Source organism: Phytophthora ramorum (genome assembly GCF_020800215.1).
Source record: "Phytophthora ramorum isolate Pr-102 chromosome Unknown Phyram_PR-102_s0005, whole genome shotgun sequence".
NCBI lineage: Eukaryota > Oomycota > Peronosporomycetes > Peronosporales > Peronosporaceae > Phytophthora > Phytophthora ramorum.
In genome coordinates this window covers 2,716,973-2,742,455 of record NW_027150651.1, presented here as the reverse complement: position 1 = coordinate 2,742,455, position 25,483 = coordinate 2,716,973, and the positions used below count along the sequence as shown (strand labels likewise).

Genomic DNA, 25,483 nt, shown 5'->3' with positions numbered 1-25,483 from the left:
GCGCGCAAGTGACGGCGGGCTAAAGTAGAGAAGAACTGCACTAGGAAGACAGAGGAGACAAGTAAGTCGCTGCCGTCTCCCCGCGATGAGTGACCAACGCTACATCAAGGAGGGATGGCTCATGAAGCGCAGCCGGTCGGGCAGGGTCGTGTCGAACTGGCGGCGGAGGTACTTCCGCTTGACTCGCACCGAGCTCTTGTACTACAAAACGCCGCAAGACACAGCGCCACGGCGCTGCTACGAGCTTACGCTGGATACAAGTGTGCTCCGGACGAATGACCAGGGATATCCGCTCTGCATCCTGTTCCAGCCTGCACCTGGACAACCAAGCTTCTACATGCAGGCAGAGAACGAAGTCGAGAAGGACGAGTGGATTACGGCTATCTACAACGCCTACCGCCGGACTCCTGATGTAGCTCAGCAGACACTAGCCCCCGAGATGCCAAAGGAGGAATCTGCCCCTTCGATAGGACCGACGCCTCCTCAGCCACCTGCAGCTCCAGCCCCACCTTCGCGTATATTACTCAAGCTTGTTGTAGAGGAGGCTCGCAAACTGAAAGCTGCAGACTTCAACGGGAAAAGCGACCCGTATTGCGTCGTAAAGCTGGTGGGCAAAGATGGACAGGTCATCGACGTCGAGGAGAAACGCACTGAGGTGATCCCGGCAACTCTCGAGCCGGCGTGGAGGAAGCCGTTCGAGATTGGCAGAGTTGTCGACCTGAATTCAGTGAAGGCTATTCGGTTCGACTTGTTCGATCATGATACATTCAAGCGTCACGACAGCTTGGGGTCAGTCCAGGTGCCATTCTCGAGGTTCCGCATGTCCCCAGCAAGCACGGCTCAGTCGGAGCCGATCGACGACTGGTTTCGTGTGGAGCCGCCGAAGAAAACTGGTCTATCGTCGTCTCCTCGACGCAATGATACCCGGGAGAAGGAACACGTCGTGAAGGACTGGGGAGAGCTGCGCGTTCAGATGAGCATATCTGGGCCCAATCTTGTTGACTTCTTCCACAGCTCAGACTTGGCTTTCGTTCCGACAAGTCCTGTGGCTACGGCAAGTAACGAGCACACAGATAACCGCTTAGAAGTGACTGTTATAGCTGCGAGGGACCTGATCAGCGCCGACCTCAACAATTCGTCGGATCCTTACTGCGAGCTTTCTTTGCTAGATGATCATGGAAAACCCATCCCTGGAGAATACGCCACGACTGCAATCATGCATCGGACGCGTAACCCTGCATGGGCTGACGAGCACCACGTGTTTGGATTGATCTGCCACATTGAGAAGGCAGCCAGCCTCAAAGTAAGGGTAGTCGACTACGACAAGTCCAACCGAAATGACCCCCTTGGGTTTGTTCACATTGGACTGGATCAGCTTTCGGCTCACAAGTGGACAGAGTGGCACGTACTGCAACCTGAAGAAGGCATGTCGGTTCGCGAAAACCTTGGTGCGATACAGCTAAAAATCTGGTTGATTGGTGAGAGACGTGGAGAGCATGTTCGTCAGCTGAAGATCGAAAAGGAGCTAAACACGAAAAGACACAACATCTCTGTTGAGCAGCTCGAGTTGGAAAACGCCCAGTTCCAGCTGCATGATGCTGCTTGTAAGCTCGATGGGGCGCGTATTCCGTGTGCTGTCACCGACTACCAGGCACGGGATCCTCGCTTTTATGGCATCAACGGTTGCATTCATTACTTGAACTCTCAGATTCCGCGTGCTCATCAAGAGAAAGTATCATCCGATGAAGGCTTTCAGGCCCGAGCTGGCTTGGAAGGCCAGGCAGTACTTGAAGTGACGGTAATTGAGGCATCCGATCTGAAACAGAAGCAAAAACAAGGTGGTGATACGGGGACTACCGCGACTCCGTACGCTGTTATCGAAATCGACCCATCCGTATGCGTTGAGGGGTGTAAACGTACAAGTGCGCCGTTGTCTCCGCAAAAAAGCAAGCGGATTGCTGCTGCTGCATCCGAGGCACGCAATACGATGTTTTCAAAACGTTCCCAGGCGGAAGTATCCTTGCACCGATCAAAACTGGTGAAGAACGAAATGCGATCGGAAAAATCGCTGGAGGTTAACCCTGACAAACCAGTTCTGAAAGTGGAAATCCTCACGGGACACGGGCTCAGCCCGGCTGACATGAATGGCTACAGCGATCCGTACTGTACACTTTCTATCACTGATCAAACCGGAAAGGCTATCGATGCTGAAAAGAAGCGCACAGCAGTGGTCTCGAAGACGCTTAATCCAGTGTGGACTAACGAGAACTTCCTGTTTGGTAACGTAAGTTGTGAAACGCGGTAGTTTTTGATTTGTGCGAATAACTCTATTGACTTGCTGTTGTTTGTTCTCACAGAGCGTACCGCTTTCAGATGCCAAGTCACTCTTGATCCACGTTAAAGATCACAACAATATTGGAAGGAGCACCCCGCTTGGACGTGTGGAGATTCCTTTGTATGATCTCTGTCGGGCATCTGCGGGCTTTACCTCAATTTCGTCGAAAACAGTTATGAAACGATATGAACTTAAACCAGAACCTTGGATGAAAAAGCATGCCAAGGATTTGGGAGAGCTGTGTATAAAAACCGATGTGGTTGGAGATGCGACCGCTCTGGCGGAGCTAATGCAACGCGTGTCTACTGTCCCGATGGAAAAGTCACTAAGTATTCTCACCTTCTCAGAAGCAAATATCCAAAGCGAAGTTTCAATGGATATGGATATGTCAGCGACAGATATCGGTGGATCTGAGCTAGAAGACGAAACAACGGAAGTTATCCAGCGCGGACTGCCTATTCAGACATCTACTTCGAGGGTTCTCGGTACAACAGCAACGTGGCGCAAAGAAAAGTTCGCGCTCTCTTTGTCGTATCCTGGAGTTTTCAGTGATGCTAAGTACCCAAGCAGTGAAACTCATGTACTCCACTTGCGTGTCCACGAGGCTCGAAATTTATTACTCACGGAGACGGCAGGAAGTGCCAATATTGGGTCGTCTTCACTCGAGCTTGATGGTGTTCACGATTCTCAGACAAATGGAATGTCGAGAAACGCTGAACGTGCTCAAGACGCGACAAATGTCTACTTCACCATTATTCCTGTCCTTGGCGACGGGAGGCTGGAAGATGCCGAGCGAAAGCAAAGTCTGACTGTCTACAACACACGCGATCCATCTTGGCCAGAAGAGAATTTCGTATTTGGGAAGATCAAGGATATTGCCAATGTATCGTACCTCTCGCTTCACTTATACGGCCGAGATTTGCAGAATGATCAGAAGGAGGTTCTGGCAAAATTGCTTAACCATGACGAAAAGAAGCAAGACGCACGTCTTAAACGCTTCCAACTGCATAAACTGACGCCATCCGGAGAGGTTGATGACGATGGTTTCGAGATCCTGCAATACGGTCAACGAATATTGGCTTTTCGTGGTGGCGATAATGGTGGACGCTTTTACCCGGCTCGTGTTCAGAAGTACATTCCGTTCCCTGACGACGTATACGATGTCCATTTCGAAGATGAAGTTGATACAATCGATGAGCTTCGTAACCTAATTTCGTTCGATGTAAAAGGAGCAGTCCAGGCGGTGCGCAGTGATGGTAGAGTGGATGTGAGCGTTGAGAACGAGCTACCTGCTATTGCAAATTCAGCCAGGCGTACTTTGCGGTACACTGTAAAGCCTACTCAACTCATTCCGATAAACAGTTTAACGGACAAGGTCGAGATGGTGATGGCCAGACGCTTTGACATGGAGAAAGAAGAAGATGAGCGGTGGTTGAAGCTGCAGCATAAGTTTTCTGGAATTGTCATTGATGTTTTATCGGCGTCGGATCTTTTGGTGCCTGTAAATGAGGCCGGAAAGCCGCAAAAGTTCAAACAACTGGATAAGACCAGCAAGCCTACGTGCCGAATTACAATGCTTGGCAACCCAAAACAGGTTGCATCCAGCACGTGTCGTTTTAACAAACAAGGTGAGCTCATTCCGGGTGACACAGTGACACTGTCTAACTGGAACTGCCAAAAGGGAGAGGTTTTGGCGGCTACTGTGCTGCATGGGTCTGCAGAGACCGATGATGTGCACTTGTTCCAGCAGAAACCCTTGGTAATGGGTAGGGTGGATGCCACTCCGCCTGGGGACACTGATTACCAGCCTGTTGAGCCGCATGAAATAAAGATGGGGTATCAGATTCTCGAACAGGCTTCGAGCATCCTGATTCGTGTGGACAACGAGGACGCTGCAGGTAACCAAACGGTTGGGTTTGTGAAAGTCGATCTCGCTATGCTACAAAGTGGACAGCAGGACTTAACTTTGCAGATTGTCCCTCCCGATACGACGAACGTGCCTTATTATAAGTTTGTGGGATCCCTGTTCCTTCGTATCACTACATGGTCGGATACGTTTAAGCCACGACAAATGCAAGCGTCTACCAAAGCAGGAGATTTTAAGCCCCGGCTCTCCGTGTGTGGATTGAGCATGTGGTACCAGCGCCAAGTGAAAATTGAAGCTCAATCATCATCTATCTTAACTCGAGGAGTGACTTGGATTGAGCGACGACAAATTCTTCGTTCGTCGCTGACTCCCACGGAGAATTGCCAAATCGATGAATTTCACGCCGTGCTCGTGGTCATCATGAAGCGGATCGTAAGCATTTTACGCGAGATTCGTCAGTTCGAAGAGTTTGAGGTGCTTTCCGCAGATGACATGCGTAAGTGTCGCCAAGTTCACACCGTGAATGCTGATCCGACCAGCGAGTGGCTCGGCTGCACGATGGACAAGCTATCGCTAGAAGCACGGAAGGAGGTAGTGGCCGGGTTGGAAAATGAGCTCTTGGATTTGGCAGGAGTTACTGGCCCGCGTATTTTCCCTGACGCTGATATTCCTCGAGAAGAATGGGTCAAACTGCGCGCTGATCGACAGAGGCTCCTTCGCGAAAGCGGCAGCTTTTTCATGAGGGACCAAACGAGTGCTTTAGTTCTGTCGGTCCCACGGAGCTTCACAGGTGAAGGTATGATTTCTTGGATTTTGCGTCACCCTCCCGTCCTTTGGGAAGATGGGTGGACAAAATACTGCCGGGGTAGTGCCCTTGAGTCTTCGTGTCGGTTAGGGTGGAGGAACGCAAACTTGGAGTTTGATCCCGACGCAATCCAAGCACCAACGACGCGCGAGTACACATTGCAGTGGCTTAGTGCATTGTGTGCTGCTGGTTTTGTGGAAAACGTTACTCCAGGGATTGCTGCTGTTACAGACCTCGGCAAAAGGCAAGTACTGCTGGAATACAAGGTGGATCGTTTCTACCGCTTGCGTGAAGTAGATATGTGGATGGAAAAGCTGTCACGCGAAAAGAGTTTGTTTCCAATCGATCTTGTTCAAGAAATCGATTGCTACCAAGCTTCAGATTTACCTGTGCTCAGATCTGTGGACGAGAACGCAGGCAATAGCTCAAGCGAACAGGAGCAGATCACAAACAAACGAAGCAAGACGTACGCAAAAAAACTTACTGAGCACTGCGACGGCTTTTTAGGCATGCACACCTTGGCATCCAGTACGCTATTCTCCCCTGATATTAGGAAAAACTCTTTTTTACAACCCGTTGCCGAAACGATTGCTGAAAAAGCTGAAGAGTATGCAGAAAACGTGTTGTGGGATTGGAAGTATTGCCTTTTCGTTCCAAGTCGTAAGCACTTGTACATGTATGAGCAAGAAACATCCACGACACCGGTGGCCTTCATTGACATGGCAAGTGCGGCTTGCAAAGTAGCCTATAACTTCACGAACGATGCGAAAGGAGGATGGATGGATATTGTGAATCCGACAGTGTGCGTCAGAAAGCCTGACTCCCAAGACTTCGTTTCTATATCCGCTGAAAATCTCGACAAAATGGCAAGGACACGAGATAAGGGGGACAAAGTCATTGAAGTTAAAACCCCACATACTCAAAAGTGGATCCAAGCGCTGACAAGCTCAGGCGTTTGCGTTGATATGCGTCCTGGCCAAATGGTTCTGATGAAGCGGCTGAACCCTACAATTTTGCAGCAAAAGTGTATTAAGCACGCCACAGAGTTTGATCACAACGATCTTGAAGGAAGCTTCAACCGGCTGCTGAATTGTGTTTTTGGGCACGACAGGGAGCTGTCGCACCAGGATCATGAAAAGAAGTCGCGCGAGCTCCGTGCACAAGTGCGGAGAGAGCTGAAAAAGCCAGGGTGTGTGGGTGAGACCGTGATGGCATATTATGGCAAAGGCAAAAACCTGAAGTCCAAGCCTATGCAAAGTGGAAACTTCAAGAGGGACTCGTTGTATTCTGGACGCATTGTTCGGATTCGCACGCCATTCACCGATCCAACATATCAGTTCACAGCAAAATACGATATCTCGAACAAAATGGAGGTTCCAGAATCGCTGAGCAGCCTGTTGGCCAAGTACAAGGTGACAGACAAAGCATCGTGGTTGAGCCTCCCTAAAGCGCAGCGTGACATGTTCCTACTGTACGACGTGGAATACAGTCACAATAACGAACGGATTGTCGAGGAGGGGCTGATGCGGGAGCTGATTCGCACGAGCGAAGGAGATTTGGACCCTCATAAAGTTAGTGATAAGTGCACCGATCTGAACATTCTGTTCAAGGCTACAGATTTGGAGAATTGTGTTTCGCGCATGGTGAAGCACCGATACCGCCACAAGCCGCTAGGCGTTCTAAAGATCCCTATTCGGATGATATCACCTCATCGTACGGTCGATGCATGGTATCCCCTTGCACCTGCCAGTGACATGCTTCAGAAAACTCGCCTTGGTCAAATAAGGGTGGAGCTTAAGCTTGTGCACAAGAGAGATATCAAGCGCAGTGCGAAGGTTCCTTCCCTTATTGAAGCAATTATAAGCGAGGTCTCGCCGCCGCCACCACAGGAAAAGAACCTGACCCCGAAAGGTAACGCTGAAAGAGATCCCAAGAAGAAAATCCCATTTGTAGTGGGGTTGGAACCATCCTTCGTGAAGGTATCGATTTTGGAGGGCCGAAGCTTACGTGTAGCAGACCTCTTCACAAGCGACCCATTTGTGGAGATGGTCCTGATAGATGATGACTCAAAGGAGCGGGATACGAGCTTAAAAACTGACATCAAGATGAAGACGTTAAACCCCAAGTGGGAGAACCAAGAATTCCTGCTCGGTAAAACGGAGAAAACCATGCTGAGGGATAAGAAGGCACTGCTACTTCGTGTGATGGACTTCGACCAAACATCGGCTAATGACCCACTGGGTTGCGTAACCATCGAGTTTCAACGAAGCGAAACGGGCTATATTAGAGGGGTCGTGTTGAAACAGGCTGATGCTCTCGGGGGAACTATTATGCAAGAACTGACGCTGGATGAATATGGCCGCGTTGAGGTTGAGGCGATGCTACTTCCAGCTACAGGTCAGTCGAAGCCTAAAGCAAAGAAGACACCAGCCCCAGATGGACTACTCGGTAAACTACGCTTTTCGGTGGACATAATGCGCAACGAAAACTACGTGGACCCGAATGCTAAACAGCTCGACACAACGTACTCTGCAGAGGTGGCGATCAAAGATGTTGACCTAAAGGACGAAAACTGGGACGAGTATACGTGTTATTTCCAGCCTCATGGCGAAGGAGGATTGCGAATCCAATACGACCCTGCTTCAGAAGACCTCGGCGTTGGTAACCCATACAAGTTCAGCGAACTTCTCCGTCAAGCAGCACCTCTATTGAGCTCTGATACCGCGAAAATCGGAAAATCACTTCAGGCGAATTCTTTCTCGGTTGGTGGGGCATACAACATCCTGGGCCGTACGTACGACTTATCGAAAGTGGATTACTTTGACGTACGCTTGGTCTCAGAGTCACAGGGGAGAGTTTATGAGGGTCAGCTTGGCAAATTAGACCGGAAAATGGAACGCAAATCAGGAGGCAAAGCGGAGGGTAGCAAATCCAAATTCTCGTTGAAAAACCCTGAGCAGTGTGCAAACTTTCGAGATGAAAAGCTTGTACTGACAGATCGAGATTCGAAGCAAAAAGCGACGTTGACGTTCGATCTCAATTTGATTGGAATTCTTCGGGCAGATCGCGTAAGGAGAATATTGGCAGACACTTTCCGTTTGGTTGGACTTGTGTTTGACTCTCGGACTTTAAACCAAAACAGCGGGCGGTACGAGCCAGAGCAACTTCAAAAGGATGTCCACACCTTTCTGTGGGATACTTGTCGAACGAACGTGTTTCCTGGTCGTAATATTGGCGACGAGTTACTTGCCCAGGTGCGCATCATGCGTCATGCGTCCAAGCTGCACTGGAAAGTGACACCGCAACTACTTGCGTACGTGTTCGAAGTCGTATTTGTAAGTGGAGAGAAAGATCGGCTCTCCTATGAAAATGCAGTTGCTGTGGACGCAGTGCTCAATCGATGGTCACGCGTACTCACTCAAGTGACTGAGGCGAAAGACTATTTGACTGGGCACCTACATGGCAAGAAGACACCACGCCTGATCGAAGCGCTTTTCACAGAGTGTGAGTGGACGGGGTTCGATGTCTTGTCTCTTCGTGGTGGTCTCACCTCCAGTAATGGCGATTCAGTTGGTGCGGGTCGCAATAGCGAAGAGCGGTCGAGCCCTTTGCACGTTGGCGATCGAGTCACGGCTCAGTTACCTTTGTTCAAGCATGCTGGAGTGCCTGTGGACGTGGAACTACCTGGTGGCCAATTTATTGCCGCGATTATTGCCAAGGAATGGGGAGGCGGTAGGTACGATATAAAACTCTGCACGGGTTTTGGTATGGAGGAAACTGTGTTTGTATGCCCACTTCATGATGAAAAAGATCCCGAAGTGTCTAATCGCCGGGTTCGAGACATTAAACAGGGGCGCCTCGCAAAGTTAAAACACTTCGATGAAAAAGAGCATCCAGAAAGCCCTTACTTGGTTGAGTACCTCGACCACCTACAACCTCATGAAGAGTGGCAACCACGCGACTCTATTGAAGCTACGTTGTCGCAAGTAGAAGGCGGGGTCTTGAAGGGACAACTACAGAAAGAAGACTATGTACGAGTCAACGGGGGCGCGGTCGTCTCGCCGGAAGAGAGTCGAGATAGGCGTCACTCGACCCTTGGCCTGGCCAAAATTGACGATGGGGTTGCGAACCCCACTCCCCAGAAAACCTCTACGAAGACAGGATCTACTCGGCCTGCAAGAGTTTCCCACAACTATGGTAATGCACGATATGATATCGTGTACCTGGATGGCCAGCAACCCAAGGACGAGAAGTTGGTGACACGAGAGCGCTTACTTCCAGTGACCGATGGAATCATGTATGATGGAAGAGTGAGCAGTGTTTATCACCCAACTAGTCGAATCGATGACTCTCCTTCTACAGCGAAGTACAGCACATTGCTCGAGAGTGGCGAGTTGGTCGATAATTTGGAGCGATCTCAGTTGCGTACACGCCAGAAATTTATTGCGGCTGACACGGCATTGCTGGGGTCCGTTTTCAGCTCTAGTCTGCAGACGTTGGATAAAACAGGAACCCAGCCTTCGTCTTCAACCACGACCATGGCTGATAAGTTGAACAACCTTTGGTGGGGTAGTGACAAAATTGTTAAGGTGTATGCAATGCTTCCTTCTGCTGTGAAAACTATTCAAGCGCGCGATGCGACCACAAACAAGCTCCTTCAATCAGCTCTTGTGGAGAGAAGCGAGGACCAGCCACGTTTCCTAGGCCAATACCATGGATTTGTGAAAGGAGATAATTTCGACAAAGCAGAGGAAGAGAAGCTTGAGCTGGTGTACACCGCAGCTTGTAAACGTCGCATGCACAACACACTCTCAAATGGCACACTACCATTTAGTAAGAAAAACTGCTTCTACCTTATTTTGGCGCCGCCGCCGCTCGTGCAAGTTCGTGGAGCTGTCACCGTGAGTTCGTGTTCCGATTCGGGCCCACTCTTCAAGGCATTGGTTTTGGCTACGCTGGGAAAGACTCCTGGCTCGGCTGTGTTCATCCTTCAGCGACTTCTGCGTGCGGAGTGTAACATCGACCCTCAGCTTCATCGCAAAGGACGTACTGTAATGATCGAAGCTGTGAAAGTAGACTTCAACAACACTCCCAGTCGCAGTGTGGTCGTAAACATGATGCCGTCGCCTTCTGACAACACATCAGTAGGCGACAATAATGCCGATTTGACGGGGGTGGCGCTATCTAATGCCACCATCGAGATTAAGTTCCGTTTATCGATGCCTCACAATGACCACGGGAATATCAGCGATGCGGTGAATGTTTCGTTTGCACAAGCCACTGGTATTTCGGGACGGTTAAAGCTCAAAAAGACACTTGCCGTGGAAGGAGACAAACCATTGACAGATTTCGGAGATCTTGGCAAATTGCCGTGGCTCCTGGCTGCTTCTGAGGAAATGATAGCACCCAGCATGGCGCTATCGGTTGACTTCACTAGTGCGGAGGGTAGGTTCGATTCTGAACCTGAAGTTTCACTTGAACTCGAACCTCTTGATGACATCCGTGTTAGTGTTCGTGATTTCGACGAAAATGTTCACGAGCTGCATTTCCCCATGTACGATGTATTGGCAGAAGCTCGTGTTCGCAGAGAACTCTCTCCATTCCACAAAGCCTACATTGCTCCTGGACCTTTTGCCACGTCTCACTGCAACCTTCAGTTCCAGAAGACGAGCGCTAACAAATCTCCTAATACTGCCGCTGTGAAAGTACCGAGAGCTGACATTAAGTTCGACAAGCTCAGTGTGCAAGTTCTGGAAGCGAGTAACATGACATTAAAAGAAAAGATGGGAACTGACGGGCTGCTTGTGGAAGTGCTACTCGTTTCCAGTGACTTTCGGCAGCACATGGCTAATGACAAGAAGGTTACTACACCATTTGGTTTGGCGCTCTCTTCGACAGGCGAAATTTTGCCGGATGCGGACAAACAGATTTACCCGAAAAACTCGGTATTTTCACTGACAAACGACAAAACGGCAGCAGGGACAACGCTGTCAACGCCATTAACGACATCAGTGGCTTGGAAGAATAAGTATGCGCTCCAGCCGGACAGTCAGCTAAAGTTTACGTACCCTGCTATTGATTTGGATCGTGTTTCTGATGTGAAGATGATTGTACGGGACAAGAAGACGAACACAAAGATCGGAATCGTCACCATTCCAATGGCAAAAATCGGCGTCTCTCGCTCAACAAATAATGCTGACAAGCCTAAAGATGAACCGATTTTCAGCGTGCATCACGAAGGATCGGATAGGAAGCGCGTCGTTGGAACCATTTCTTTAAGTATCACGCGAATGAAAAGTTACGGTGAAAAGACCGAAGTGTACGCCAAGCAACTCGAAAAAAGCATGGATTTCTGGGCTATCTGCCCTAAGGAGCTGCTCAAAATGACGCTTGAGCAGCATGAGAACAAGCTCTCTCGTAGTTTTCTAGCTACTGGGCCTCCTGTTTCTGGTGGAGGGAAGATACTGCTGGAGAAGTCACTCGAAATGGAGCTTCAGCTACAAAAAATCACAAAAGTTCGGCTGATATTTGACGCAATGAACAAGCTGCATGCAACAACGCTTGCTGGATCCTCAACAGCAGTTGTGTCGACTCCAAACGCGTCCAACAGAATTAGCACTGACTTGACTTCTCTCGCTTTTGACCAGTTGCGACTTACCCTGCAACAAACGAAATCGCTTGTAAAAGACACCGCCCAGGAGTTGGGGCTCATTGACCGAAGGCTTCCCTGGTCATCTGATGCCCATGGGGACGAGAATGATAGCCAGCTTCGCGACAACATGGTGATTGTGGAAGCCAATGTGGCAACATGCACTCATCGAGTGCGTCACGCCGTACTAAAACTGTACGAAGTGTTTATTGTTCACTTTATGCCGAAGCTGAACGAGTTGTATATCTTGGACGCCAAGGAAGACCGAGTCGATGTCGCTACGGGCGAAAAATTATTGTCGTTCTTCAACAACGAGGTGGACGAATTGGAGTTGGAGGATCAGAAGGTTCGCCAGCGACTGTACCAGCGGCTTCGACTTGCAAAACTAACTCAGGTACTTGACATGATCATGAGAGCCACAGTTCGCGTGAAGGTGATGGATGAAGACCGTAACAACGTCGACAACTATTTAGGCACCGCTTGCATACCGCTGATGGATCTTCTTGATCAGCAGCCCCGTGACGACATGTACCAACTTCTGTATTTACCAACAACTAATTTGCGCGGCTACAGAATTGCTACACACAGTCCTGGTGAAAAAGACAGAGGCAAAGTTCGTTTACGACTCCATCTGAAGATTTCGGAAAGTTCGTTCTTTGAGCAAGCCATAAATGTGTACAAGATATGGAAAGCTAAGTATCTTGCACAGCATGAAGCAGCGCGACGGCGTCTCCATGCTGCCGTGGTGCCGGCCCAGCGTCGACGCTGGCTGACGATTAAAGGCTACCTGGACGAGCTCACGAAGCAGGCTCAGGGTAAACTACACTGGGAACGCACCCCGGTATTGCTCAGCCTTGTTTGGGATATTTTCGCATTGCAGGAGAGCTCGCCAACCCACGTCAAAAAGAAGGCTATTGACGCTGAAGAGCTAGAATATACGCAGAGTGTTGCACAAGTGGCAAATGCCTATCGAGATTCGGTGATGAAAGTACACAAACGCTGGGTTAACATGCAACCTAGACTGGAGGAACTCATGACTATTCAAGCCGCCGCACTGATTCACGCGCAACGTACACCTGAACTTCTGGACGATATTGAACGGGAGATCGAGGGCCTCGATGTTGGACTCAGCACAGCATGGCAGCAGGTGAAACAAAAGTGGCAAATATTGCTGAATGCTTTGGAGGAACTCGTGAGCATGCAGGAACGCAAGCTCAACCTGACTCGCGCACCGCAGCTGTTAAAAATTGTGGAGCAGCGTTGCAGCAAAGGACTCAGTACGCGCCACGCCGATGCAGTCTCGAATATCCAGTCCCGTTGGATGGCTATTACGCAGCCGAATGGTCCTCTCAGCGAACTGCGGCTAATGGAAAAGAAAGGATTGCATTGGAGACGCACACACGAGCTGTTGCTGCTTCTAGATGAGCAATGCGAGGGCTTTGCGGACGTGGATGCTAGGGCGCTTAACACTGTGCAGAACCGATGGGAGCAAGTTCAGGAGTGGCTGCATGAGATTGTAGAGATGCAGCAGCAGCACTCAATCGACTGTGAGCACACACCATTTATCCTTGAAAAGATGCACTTGTGGAGATCTATGCGTGCCAACCGGCAAGGCGAATTGAACAAGCCTGAGAAACTGTTCAATCCGATCAGAGCAGCACCACCTTCACCGAAAAATAAGGATGAAGCTGGCGGCAGACCACGCAGCTTATCCCATCAAAATTCCAGTAGTCGGGTATCATCCGATGGAAGTATCAGGTCTGACAGTGGTGCCGAAGACAACGGACAGCTTGAGGGTATGGCAGAATGGTACGCTATTGAGGAGGCAAAATACGAACTGGAGCGCATTCCCTATCACCGCATTACCGTGGATACAGAAAAGAGAAACTGGCTGTCTTACTCTCGTGACGGGAAAGACATCCGTCTACTGATTACACAGCAAGAGATGGTGTTCACTCCAGCGAATGTTCGTCTCGCTCTGGAAGACCGCGGCGTGATTCCTAAAACGTCCAATTTTGACCCGACTGCTGACAGGAATGCAAAAGGCAACGATTCAGATGATGCGTGGGTTTCTCCGTCTCTAGCAGATCCGAAATCCGGATCGCAATCGGTTGCCCTGCCGAAAACTGTGTTGAAAGAGATTGAGGAGCTTGAGAAAATGCTTGAAAAGCACCGCGATGACAGCCAACAAGTATTCGCGCTACCCAATCCGGAACGCGTAGCCGAGCTCTACCAATCGATGAAGAGTCTCGGTAAAAGTGATTTGCTCTGGAAAGTTGATCATGCTGTGAGCAGGAATCGCGAGCTAGCCGTGCCTGAGAATTACCAATTGTTGCTGAAGGAGATGACACTCCGGCAAATCCCAACGACAGAAGTTGAGAATCTAGTGAAATCACTAGCCTTCACGTTGCAGAAGGAGGTATTAGTGGCAAAAGGCATAGCCGTTCCGACGACAGCGAACCCCACGACGTTACTGCAACTTATGCACCGGCATCAAGTAAAAGAAGTTCTCCTGCCGCCGGACACGACCGCAATTCAGACACTACTCCAGGAACGAGGCATGGACCGCAAAGGCGATCCTGTGATACTACGTGGGATTCGTATTGGCACGCAATCCACAGGTGCCGCCTCTGATAACACAAGTGGAGCATCTTCTTCGAAGGCGTTAAATACCGGGCTGGGTATTATCGACACACAAATCGAGATACTTCGTAAAACATTGCTTTTTGAAGCATTGCGCAAGCGAAATTCGCTGGTGCGCACGTTTGCCGGCGAGTCACATGTGCTTGATGATGAAGATGAGAGGACTGAAGCCGACATGTTCGCTGCTGCAGTTGAAAATGCCGAGGTCGATGTGAGCGGCGACTATATGACGCTCGTGGAACGGTTTCAGCGACTACTAGTGCACGAAGCGTACACTAAAAGGCTCGCTGAGTACGCAGCACTGGATCGCTGTGTGCGAGCTCTCCTCGGTAAGTCTCGAGATGAGACCGTGACCAAGGAAGAAATAGCTATGGAGCTGCACAACATCAACAAGCGAGTAATTGGTGCGAACTATCGGCTACCTGCTGAGGCGTTCACGAAAGAGGAGCTGAAACAAGCAGTTGGCGCTGGTCGAATTCGTACCCCAAGTGATGAAATGCTCGCTCGATGCCCACAGGGCGATAATGCGCATGCCATGGCGCACTACGCTGCCATCAGTTACGCTGCGAACGTGTTCCAGGAGGTAACCAGTTTCCGCTCGCGTGTTGATTTAGGAAAGAATCGATTGCAGGACACTTTCCCGTTTGACGAATGCAGCAGCGTGGACGGCGTTGCGATCCCAAAGCAGTGGAGCCGCTGGACGTTCAGCCAGTCTATTGCTGACTGGCTACTCGGATTCGACACATCGACGTTGAGCATCAAGCGGAAGCTAAGCGCTGCGCATCGGCAAAGACTGGAATGGGCATCTGCAGCCTTCACGTTGCGGAACCGCTGGCTACAGCGTGGACTAGGATGGTGCGATCCTGCTTTTGGAGAAGGTGTCGGCGTGAAAATCCTGCTTGATCGTCTGCTCTTGTTTGAAGCAGCTAATAAAATGGACATGGTGAAGACGGAAAAGCTGCTAAGGGAGGTGCGTGACAAGTGCTCGAGACTGCGAGAGCGCGAGCAGGAGGCACAAGCCAAACTTGAGGAACGATACCAGTCCAACCTCGAGTTACTCGAGAAGCTGGTTACCCATGCAGAGCGCTGCATGAACAACCGAAAACTCCACTCGGAAGAGACGCCCGTACTGCTGCACAAGCTTGAACAAGTGTGCGTGGTACCCAATGGCCTGAACGAGCGTCACCGCGAAGCTTACCACAAGGTGGCAACGCATTGGCTACCACAGCAACAGCATCTTACGGAACTTGTGAAGATGCACAGAGAGGGCACTTTCAGCATTACCCGCACGCCAGAGCTGCTAGGAAAAATGAATTACCATACGGAAGGCAAGGCAGGCTCCGAGGAGTTGAGTGAAGACATGGTGGCAGCTTCTGCACAGAGGGTAGCTCCTGAGTTGCAGGCAACCTTTGTGGACCGCAAGCTGAACGAAGTTCGGCTTGGACAGCGTAAGGAGGCATCCAGTCTGCGTTTGGATCTGAATACGGGTGATGACATCGCCAATCAGTCCGTGGATGATACAACGTGGAAGGAGTTGTCCCATTCCAAGCGAGTGGCGCAGCCATTATCGCCCCATGAGAAGCACACAAACTGGAAGGTCGTGAGGAATGCGGTTGCTGCGAATGCGGCGTTTTCAGCGTCAAGCGGTGACAAGGCGGAGAAATTCAAAGTGTCGATCGAACCCAAGAGGGCGACTCAACTTGTTTCTCCACGACGCAAGCTATCGCTAAGTGAGGAGCTGAAGGAGTTGCTGCGGTCTCCCTCACAGTGGCTTACGGGTGCAGGTCCCCAGGAGGAATCCATCAAACCAGAGCTCTACTTCCCGAAGGAAGTCGTCCTGGAGACTCCCAGCGCATCGCTCACGGGTGCAGCCAAGTAAGAGAACGACGGACTCGAATACCAAGCGCTTCCCTGCATCTATTGCTTGTTTGCTAGGCTAGCCAACACTTTCTAATGAATGGATAATGCATATTGCTTACTGGCAACTTTCGTTCGCATGATATATTCGATAGAAGGTGATAGGAGGAGGAAGCGCTGATAGTACTTTATGCTGTTCACTTCTCCTTCTGCACACGCAGCTCGCGGTTGAGATAGTATCCTGACTTGTGCAGATACGTCGGTGGCAGCTCGATGGAGCGGCTTTGCTCCAGCACCTGCAAGCGAGCAACACAACACAGCAAAAAGGTCAGAACAAAGTGGAGGACCGCTTTCAAGGAGAACGAAGCAACGTACCCGGTTGGAAAATACCTCGAAGTCGTCCTCAGTCATGGGTCCGTACAGAAGACTCCATTTTCCATCTACAAGCACGAAATAGTAGCGTTCGTTCTCGCCGTGCTCGTACCAGCCTTCCTCGCCTTGAACTGTGCCTGTACATGCGTTCAAAATGCCGCTTGAACTCTTGCTACTGTGCTGCTTCTTGCTACCACCCAGGAATGAGCGCATCTTGTCGCCAATTTGCCTGCCGAGACCAGTCTTACTGTTACCGTTCTGCTTTTGGCTTGAAGACGAAGCGCTGCTACTGGCACGCCCTTCATCGTCCTTACGTCCCGTTGAAACATTCGTCGCCCGCCCTTCCGACGAACCTTCACTCCGCTCCGTCTCCTCCTTCTTCCCTCGCTCTCGGTCCGGTTCCTCCTTCTTGTTCGATGAGGCAGTCGTTTTCGCCTCCACAGGCTCCGATGCCTTTTCATCGGACCTCACGTCTAACTGACTCACTCCTTTCTCTGCTTCCTGTAAGGCTGCAGCTAGCTTCTTCTCGGCCTTCCGAGCTGACCGAGACCCTTCTTCAGGCTCAGATTCACCGCCGCCTTTATCACGACGCTTCTTGCTCCGTCTTGAACGCCGTTTGTAGTCGCTATCGTCTTCTTCTTCCTCCTCACTAGAACGTCGGTGTCTGTGGCGGCGACGGCGTCGTCTTCGCCGGTAGCTCCCATCTGAATCATCAGAAGACGTCGAGCCCGAATCACTTTCACTTGAACCGCGTCGATGGCGACGACGGCGTCCGTGACGTGCAGCTCGTTTTCCTGCGTCACTTCCACTCGACACGCTGCTATCTGCATCGCGGTGGCGCTTTTTCTTGGGGTGTTTGCTTTTACTACGAGACCGTTCAGTGTCTTCGGGTGCTGCTCGAGATCTGGCACTGGTCGGAGCTTCATCGACGCCGGAAGCTCCCGCTCGTCCTGCGTCGTCGTCCTCTCGATCCGGACGATGCTTCCGATTCTTCTTCTTACTCTTTCGTGGCGATTCATTGCCTTCGTCTTCTGCTGCAGGGACTTCCTTACGAGGAGACCGTGCAGACACTGGCGCTCCTTCTTCCGGGTCACTAGCACCGTTAACCTCGCGCTTCTCTTTCTTTCGTTTTTCCTTTCGTTGTTGTTTCTTGCGCTGCTTTTCAGCGGCACGCGTCTGAGTCTCCTCTGATGCTGCAGTGCCGTTCGCATTCTCCGCTTCGTCCAGGAATTCCAGATAGGACGACGGTACGTAGCCCACTTCGTCTCCTGCTTCGCACTTGAGGTACCCGGTGCGTTTCGAGGACAGCACTTTGACGATATCTCCCGTGCGTAGTGACAGCTCCTCTTCACCCGAAGCCTTTCGGTCTCGCACTACACGAGCCAAGGTCGCACCTTCCTCGTTAGCTGAAGGTTTAGCGACAGAAGCACGCCCAGAGTTGATTGTCGACCTATTCGACGCTGGCGGAGACCCGCGGGCCGTTCCACTGCCCGATTCAGTATTATCCACGTATGTTGCGCCAATGCCCGCGCCCCCACCGAGCGGCATGTTCGAGTACGAATCGATCGAGTCATTGGACAGGCCTTTGACTTGGCGCACCGCCTGTTTGGGCTTTGTCGTGAGCGCCGGCAACATGCCGTGCTCGTTGCTCGCAGTTCTCGACGGCGCTTTGTGGTTGTAGCGCGGCACGAGACCAGTGAACGCTGGAAGTCAAAAGCTGGCTGTTAGCATCAGACCAACCGCTCCAAAATAACTCCACGTCCTGCGGACTGGTTTCAGGACGAGGCTGCACGGATGGAGACGCAGTGCCGAGAATAGGCGGAAAGTGTTCTTGTCCAAAACCTCAGCGATGCATTTCGTCAGCGCCGGCCTATTTCTTGGCGGTACTCTCCAAGACTGGAGCTCACAGAATGGAGGACAGACTTTTTGGTCTGTCATGTTGAAGCAGCACGCAGCTAAACCCTCCGTTTAAGGACATGTGACGTGTGAGAATCGCACATATCGCTCGTGGCCAATCATCAGTCGCAATGACGAGCATCTCGCATTACGGTCCTGGGGCCGGCGCGTCGGCATCTTCACCGCTGTACCGCGCGCTCTGTGTGCGTTCGGGCAATGTGGTTGCCCTGGGGATGCAGAGGTTTTCGAGCGTAAATTGCGCCGGTATGACGCTTTTCCGGCTCTTCCAGGGGAACGTGGACGTGCTGGGCTTCCGGCCGCCATTGGGCGTCTACTTTTCGCTGCATTCACCCAAGTGGAACAACCTGCTGGTGATCGAGGGGCGTTCGGGCAATGAGGAGACGCAGGCGCCGTTCGGACCTGTCAATGTGAGTTTACTGCAGGCCATGGAGCCAAACCTGCCACCCGAAGCGCTGAGCGAGGACGAGGAGATTGCGGCGGACCGACTGGCCATGCAGCTCGCGGACGATTTCCCCATTGTGCTGGTGCTGCGAGCCATCCCCGTCACATTCGGCAATATCTCGAGTTTCTATGAGAACGCGAGACCCGAGAAACCGGCGGCGGTGCTGCCTGGTTTCAAGATGATGGTCGCCAAACACAACCAGAACGAACTGAACGACATCACTGCAGGCTTCGACTGTACGAGTGCGGCGCCTCCTAACACGGACCCGCTGCATCATGACTGGAAGTCGCCGGAGCGTGTTCTGGCTGAGCTGGTCGTGGTGGACTCGTTCAGGACGCTGCATTTCACAGAGGCGTGGCAGGATACTGCGGACAGGTTGCAGTCGAGTCTGCTGGACGAAGCGACTCCAGCGTATCAGAAGATTGTGGTCTGTGGCGGCAAGGGGGTGGGCAAGTCCACGTTTTGCAGGTATCTGGTGAACCGACTGCTTGCCAAGTTTGACACGGTCGCTTTCCTGGACACGGATCTGGGGCAGAGTGAGCTCACGCCGTCGGGCCTTGTAGCGCTGCACGCCTTGACGACGCCGCTGCTTGGTCCAGGATTCTCGCACATGAAGAATCCGGTCCGGTCGTTCTTCTGCGGAAACGCCAACCCGGGCAACGACCCGCTGTACTACATGAAGGCGGTCAAGAGCTTGCTGCGTCTGTATGAAGTCAAGTGGGGAAGCGGAGCCGACTCGAGTCCCCCGAAAAGCGCTCGCGTTCCGCTGGTAATTAATACGGACGGATGGATCAAGAGCATGGGCCACGACCTGCTGTGCAACGTCATTCAGGAGACGAACCCCGATCACGTCGTGCAGTTGGTTGCCGCGACGAAAAACAAACAGTTTGATGTCCCCACGGACGGTCGGTGGCGCGTTCACGGAGTTCCTCCCTGGGATCCCGTTGGCGTCACTCAACCCCCACGAAGCTCCAAGGAAATGCGTCTGTATCGCTTCCACTCGTACTTCCTCGCCCGCACTCCTTGCGACCTCCCGCGCGCACTGCTGCAGAACCTGCAAGTGCTCTCGGAGAAGAACCGCGTGGACAGCAACATCTACCGCGCGTATTCTCAACTCCCACCCTTCGCGGTGCCATTCGACCAGGTCGACATCTCCTTCGCCAGCTCCTCTGTGCCTCCGAGCCAGCTCCTGTTCTCGTTGAACGCCTGCATCGTGGGTCTCTGCATCAACCCTGACTACAAACCGTTCGAGCAAGACACAGAAGGACCCCCGCGTATCGTGCTGCAGCCAGTGCACGCACCGTGTGTGGGCGTGGGGGTCATCCGCGCCGTGGACGCCGAGAAGCGTCGATTGTTTGTCCTGAGTCCGTTGCCGCTGTCAGTACTAAAGCGTGTCAACCTCCTGGTCCGTAGCAGCATGCCACTCGCCAGCATCATGTTATCCGCTCACGAACCGGCCCAAGCTCCGTACGTTGTCACGGATGTTGTGGCGGCAGACGGCACCGGTTCCGCTGTCATGCAGAGCCGTAACAACCTCAAGCGGAAGCGTGACGGCAAGTGAAGACTGCAAGGCAGTATAGAACGATAGATTTACTAATTTGATACGTCGGTTGACCCCTCCTTCCCCTTCGCATAGTTGTCTACCGGCTGATGACACAGACCTCGTCGCGCTTGGAGTCTTGGTAGCGAGCCACACACTCGTCCATGTCGATCTCCGGCTCGGGCCACGTGTCCAGTGTGAGAGTGAGCTGACGCTTTCCTTTCCACCACCGCGGAACCTGTCGCCACTCGAATGCGTATACTCCATTCAGCAACGACACAGCCACGCCGCCGTTTTGCCGCCAAGTTGAGTTTGACTCATCGTTCGGTGGCAGGGACAGCCCGGAGAACAGCAGAAGCCAAGGCAGAATTGCCGCGCACATTAACACCACGCGAATCATCAACAACGGTAGGACTGCAAAATGGACTCGAAAGATCGGCGACGCTTTGCGGAGTCCTGGATTACACGAACGAGCAAACCAGCCTCGGTAAACAGCAAGGTGAAGCAAACAGCATCAGGTTGACCGCGCGCGATTTATTGTCCCTTACGACTGGCCAACTTCCTACTCCCGGAAGGAAAAGTCTTTGTCCGCGGCCTCGGCATGGGGTGTCGCGATGGCGCCCATGTGGTAGTCGCCGCACGATACCCTGCATTGCACAGCATAGAGGTCAGTTAGTTTCTGCTCTGCAATTCGCTTTACCGCCGCAAACGGTCCGCTACGTACGAGGTGATGTTAACGTCAGCCAGAGCCTCGATCTGCAGAGGCTGCAGCTGGTTCTTGCGGTCACCGTGGCCCAGGCAGTTGGAGCTACCCTTGCCAAACGTGAAGACCTTGCCGTCATCCGTGAGTGCCACGGTGTATTGCCGCCCGCAGGCCACCTGCACCATCTTGTGCTCGTTCACGGCCGTCATCTCGTGCGGCTCGATCCAGATCTTAGCGCCCCACATGTACAAACGTCCGTCCTCCGTCACAGCGGCAGCGTGGTCGTAGCCGGCAGCGATCTGCTTTACAGACAGACCGTTGAACGCCTCAACCAGCACCGGAATCGACTCAATGTTGTACACATCCATGGCCAGACCACCGCCAATACCCAGCTGGTTCTCTGTGGTAGCATCACAACACGCAATTGAGCATCACTCACAAAGATCGCCAACCCCATAGCTTCAACTTACGACTGTTGCCTCCCCAGCTGTACAGCTCGCCCTTCTCTGTCAGCGCGAAGGAGAAGTCACGACCAGCAGCGATAGAAAGCACGTTGTCCTTAGAGAAGAACTCAACAGGCTCTGGTACCTCGCACGTGTCGGACTCGCCGTTGCCCAGACGTCCGTACTCGCCGTTACCCCAGGCCCAGATCTCGCCATCCTTGGTGAGCGCCACCGTGTGGAATTCACCGCACTCCACCGTGGAAATGGGCACTCCTTGGTCCACCAGTGTCGTCAGCAGACGCGGCGTGGGCTCGTCCTTGCCGCCAGCGTGGCCGAGACCACCTGCACCCTTCATGGTGGAGCCTCCCCAGCCCCACGAGTACATTTTGCCGTCCGCGTCCACTGCAGCCGTAAAATAATCGCCGCACGAGACGTCCACGATTTTGATGCCCTTGAGAGCCTCCACCTCACGCGGGAGCGTCTCCATCTCGCTGGTTTCTCCCAGTCCTAGCTTACTGTACTCGTTAGATCCCCACACGAACAGCTTGCCATCCTCGTCAACTAGTACAAGCACACAAAGGCACAAATACTAGATCAGCACCACCAAAACAAACAAACAAATAAGAAAACCACAAATTGACATACTGGCAGCACTATGGCTAGCTCCGAACTCCACGTGAGTAATGGCCTTGCCCTCGAACGCTTCCAGCAGCTTGGGCGTCAGCTCCTCGTACGCACTGCGGATGCCCGACTTGACCACCTCACCATGACCTAATTGGCCCAGCGTGCCATTTCCCCACGTGTACACTAAATATATAGTTGGCAGCAAATAAGAAACAAATAGTGATGTCAGCGAAAAGGCAAGTGCCAAAAAATCTCGCGTTGTTAACTGTCACGCACCACTGGACTGCGTGCCGAATGTGGCGCTCTGCAATATGCTGCGAGTGGCCAAGAACCTGGCGGTAGCGGCGCGTCGCCCCGCCGCACGGAGAGCGCCGAGCACGTGGAGCACCATGTCGATCGCGAGCTTCCTCTATGTAGCGGATATTGTGTGGCTTGTGGCTCGGCACCTTCGTGTCACATTCAAACAAATGCACCTTCGTGTCACATTCCAGAGTGCGTACCTTCGCGTCACATCCCTAGCTTCAACTGTATCTTGCCGTTTTGCGGTGGTCTCAGTTGAATTTAATCGACATGTTTGAGCAACACGGGCGTGCTAATCCCTGTTCGTATCCTGGTGGTTGTACGTCTCAAACGGTGACCGACAAGTGACTGGCGCAGGACACACGCACCCTTCAAAAGCACGACATTTGGTAATCCTACCGACGAATAATAATACTCTGGATTGGAAGCAGCGCCTCTCGATGGCCAGATCGCCTTGGCTTTGAACATTGCGGTCGTTAATCCGGCGGCAGACAAAGGTATCCGTGAACGACCGCCAAGTAGGAGAGCCTCAAGAACCTGGGACTCGTAACTCCGATGCGTCAGTGAAGCGTTCCTCACTGCCATCTCAGTCTTCATTTTGCCATACTCGCTCAAGAACGTTTCTTGCTTAGACTCCATGGTCAGGATTGCGTTGTTTCTCGCCGCCTTCTCAGTGATGCTCAACGGGATTCGCTTGCTCGAGGCATACACGTTTGACGAGCGCGATTCATCGATGCCGATGTCCCTAGCTACGGTGGTCGCTGGAGATCATGAATCGGCGACGGGGAAAGCCACGGCTGTGAATCCATTCAACCTGACTGAAGATGACTTAAAAGACAGCGTCGAAGACTTCACGGACAGCTCTCGCCAGACAGCGCTGTCCGTCAAGCTGGAAGCTAGAGCCTACGATCGAGATGCCGACAGTTTTGAAGACAGTGACGATGCGGAAAGCGACGACACTGCATCTTCACAGATGGAGTCCGCCGCAGCGCCAACCGCAGCATGGATGGCGGCGTTCAAGCTTGGTAGTGTGCTGAATGCCACTAGCACGATTGAACCTACTTATGTCAACTGGGTTGGCTCTGCATTCGACACGTTGTCTTCTTCTGCTTGTTGGCGCAAAGCTCGCATCGCCAAGACGTGTCCGCTCGGTTTCGAGAGCAAACTGGGGACGTGCTGGGCGCAGTGCCCGTACTCGTACCCTATCGAGTGCGGTATGGAATGCATCCGGCAGAACGACGACTGTGGGCTCGCAATTTTCGGTAAGATTGCAGTCGTAGTTCAAACGGCGCTGTCGCTGGCTTCATGGGGAATGTACGGCGACATGACCAAGTGGCCAAAGAAGATTCAACTCGCTATCAAGTGCACCAAGTACATGATCAGCCTCACGAAGTCGCTAGTCAAGTACATTCGCTATATCAAAGTTCATGACCCGCAAGCCTCGCAAGACAAGATCCTCGCGATTCTTTATCAGATTGACAATGTCATTATCGACATCCCTGTGGCAATTTCCTATTGCATCGGGAAAAAGGCATCCGATAATGTCAAGTTTGCAGATAGTGTATTGATGACTGCAGAGTACGCTTTGAGGGAAGTCCTATACAATGGAGCGGCCATCGTTTCAAGTTGGGACAAGTTCGCGGCCTTCATGAAGAATATTACCTTTGGAGATTCGATTGCTTCTCTCGAGCAGACCGACATTACGAATATGAAAACGGCGCTGGAGTCGAATTCAACTTGCGGATACGACATGACGCGCTTGCTGGATCGCACATGGATGACCGTGGCAGAGCTGCGCAGACGAAACCCGGATATCTCCGAAGACGACATTCGAGCGATCATGAGCCAGTCGAACCTTGTGCTGAACGATATCCCCATTGCGACAAACAACTGCATGGGCGAGCTGATCGCAGAATCCGACGAGGCAACCGCCTACGCAACACGTGACACGCTTCGCAAAACATTTGCGAGTGTTGTGGACGATCTCATCAGCTCGGGAACGAGCAACAATGGCACATTTCTGACTGCCGAGAAGTACGCTTTCAAAGTTGCAGATAGAGCCATGGGATTCTACGCAATTTGGGATCCGTGGTACGTATCCACAGTTGTTTCCGAGTATTTCCAGCCCATTTGCGGTCCTACAGAGCTCATCGGTGAAATTGACGACGGTACCGCGATGAAAGCCCTCGGCATGAAGATCGTTCAAGGCGCTTTTAACAGCAGTGACGGAATGTGGACGAGGGTTGGAGACGGCACTGTAACCATCACGTTCAAGAGCGTCGATACTGAAGATGTTACCGTGAACGTCAAGTCTGGTGGTGACAAGGTCGACGAAGTGGACGTGGGAGCTGGGGAGACCGTGACGTGGACGTCGAACGTGACTGCGCTAGGAGGCAAGACATTGTATCTGGATCGGTGGCGTCCGGGTTTCTTGGGCCTTCCTGGCACAGGAGGCGGCTCATTATTGCTTTGGGTCCCTCGGTCTACCCAAGGCGGCATGTTGCAGCTCAACGTGATACTCAATGTAAGCTAAGTTTTGTTTATAGGGCTGTAGAGCCTCAATTTTTACTAAGACGGAGTCACCAGCCAAAGATACAAATTAAATTTGCCTGAGCTGACTCAGAGAGCCGCCAGCGGAGTGATTCCAGCACAAATGATGCTACGTAAAGACCCATTCCACACTCTGGCTGACTCAGGCTGATTAGTCAAATGACTTTGACGCACACCTATCAAAAATCTTGAGCAACTCACATCACCACTGTTCATGCGTTGTCTCGAGCTGCAGAATGCAGTCCGTAAAATTTACTGTGCAACACGGGGCGGTGCCTCTCGATTGTTGAGAACAGGCTGAATTTCCATCCTATCCTTGTCCCTATCCCGACGCCACAAGATGCTGTTTCTCTCGCAGAGTGGAGATTCGATCCGACCAAGCGAATGGCGGAGACAAGCCCTCTCGTACGACTCGGCGATATTTTGAGTCGGCCAG

The 25,483-nt window shown here is 52.1% G+C and overlaps 4 protein-coding genes across 4 annotated transcripts; 2 read left to right on the top strand and 2 right to left on the bottom strand.

Annotated features, from left to right (window-relative positions):
• Positions 1-85: 85 nt before the first annotated feature.
• On the top strand, positions 86-16,178 carry KRP23_6596 (Synaptotagmin-3; the record flags this gene model as incomplete). The annotated part of the gene is made up of 2 exons (XM_067891806.1): positions 86-2,284; positions 2,358-16,178. The coding sequence occupies 2 exons, from the start codon at positions 86-88 to the stop codon at positions 16,176-16,178; spliced, it is 16,020 nt and encodes a 5,339-aa protein (XP_067746128.1).
• A 175-nt stretch (positions 16,179-16,353) lies between these two features.
• Positions 16,354-18,163, bottom strand: KRP23_6595 (uncharacterized protein; the record flags this gene model as incomplete). Its single annotated transcript, XM_067891805.1, has 2 exons — positions 16,354-16,452; positions 16,532-18,163. The coding sequence occupies 2 exons, from the start codon at positions 18,161-18,163 to the stop codon at positions 16,354-16,356; spliced, it is 1,731 nt and encodes a 576-aa protein (XP_067746127.1).
• Positions 18,164-18,555: 392 nt separating this feature from the next.
• Positions 18,556-20,448, top strand: KRP23_6594 (Polynucleotide 5'-hydroxyl-kinase NOL9; the record flags this gene model as incomplete). Its single annotated transcript, XM_067891804.1, has 1 exon — positions 18,556-20,448. One exon carries the CDS (start codon positions 18,556-18,558, stop codon positions 20,446-20,448), a length of 1,893 nt encoding a protein of 630 aa, XP_067746126.1.
• A 541-nt stretch (positions 20,449-20,989) lies between these two features.
• On the bottom strand, positions 20,990-22,588 carry KRP23_6593 (Ultraviolet-B receptor UVR8; the record flags this gene model as incomplete). The annotated part of the gene is made up of 5 exons (XM_067891803.1): positions 20,990-21,074; positions 21,152-21,530; positions 21,601-22,134; positions 22,219-22,380; positions 22,474-22,588. The coding sequence occupies 5 exons, from the start codon at positions 22,586-22,588 to the stop codon at positions 20,990-20,992; spliced, it is 1,275 nt and encodes a 424-aa protein (XP_067746125.1).
• Between the last annotated feature and the right edge of the window lie 2,895 nt (positions 22,589-25,483).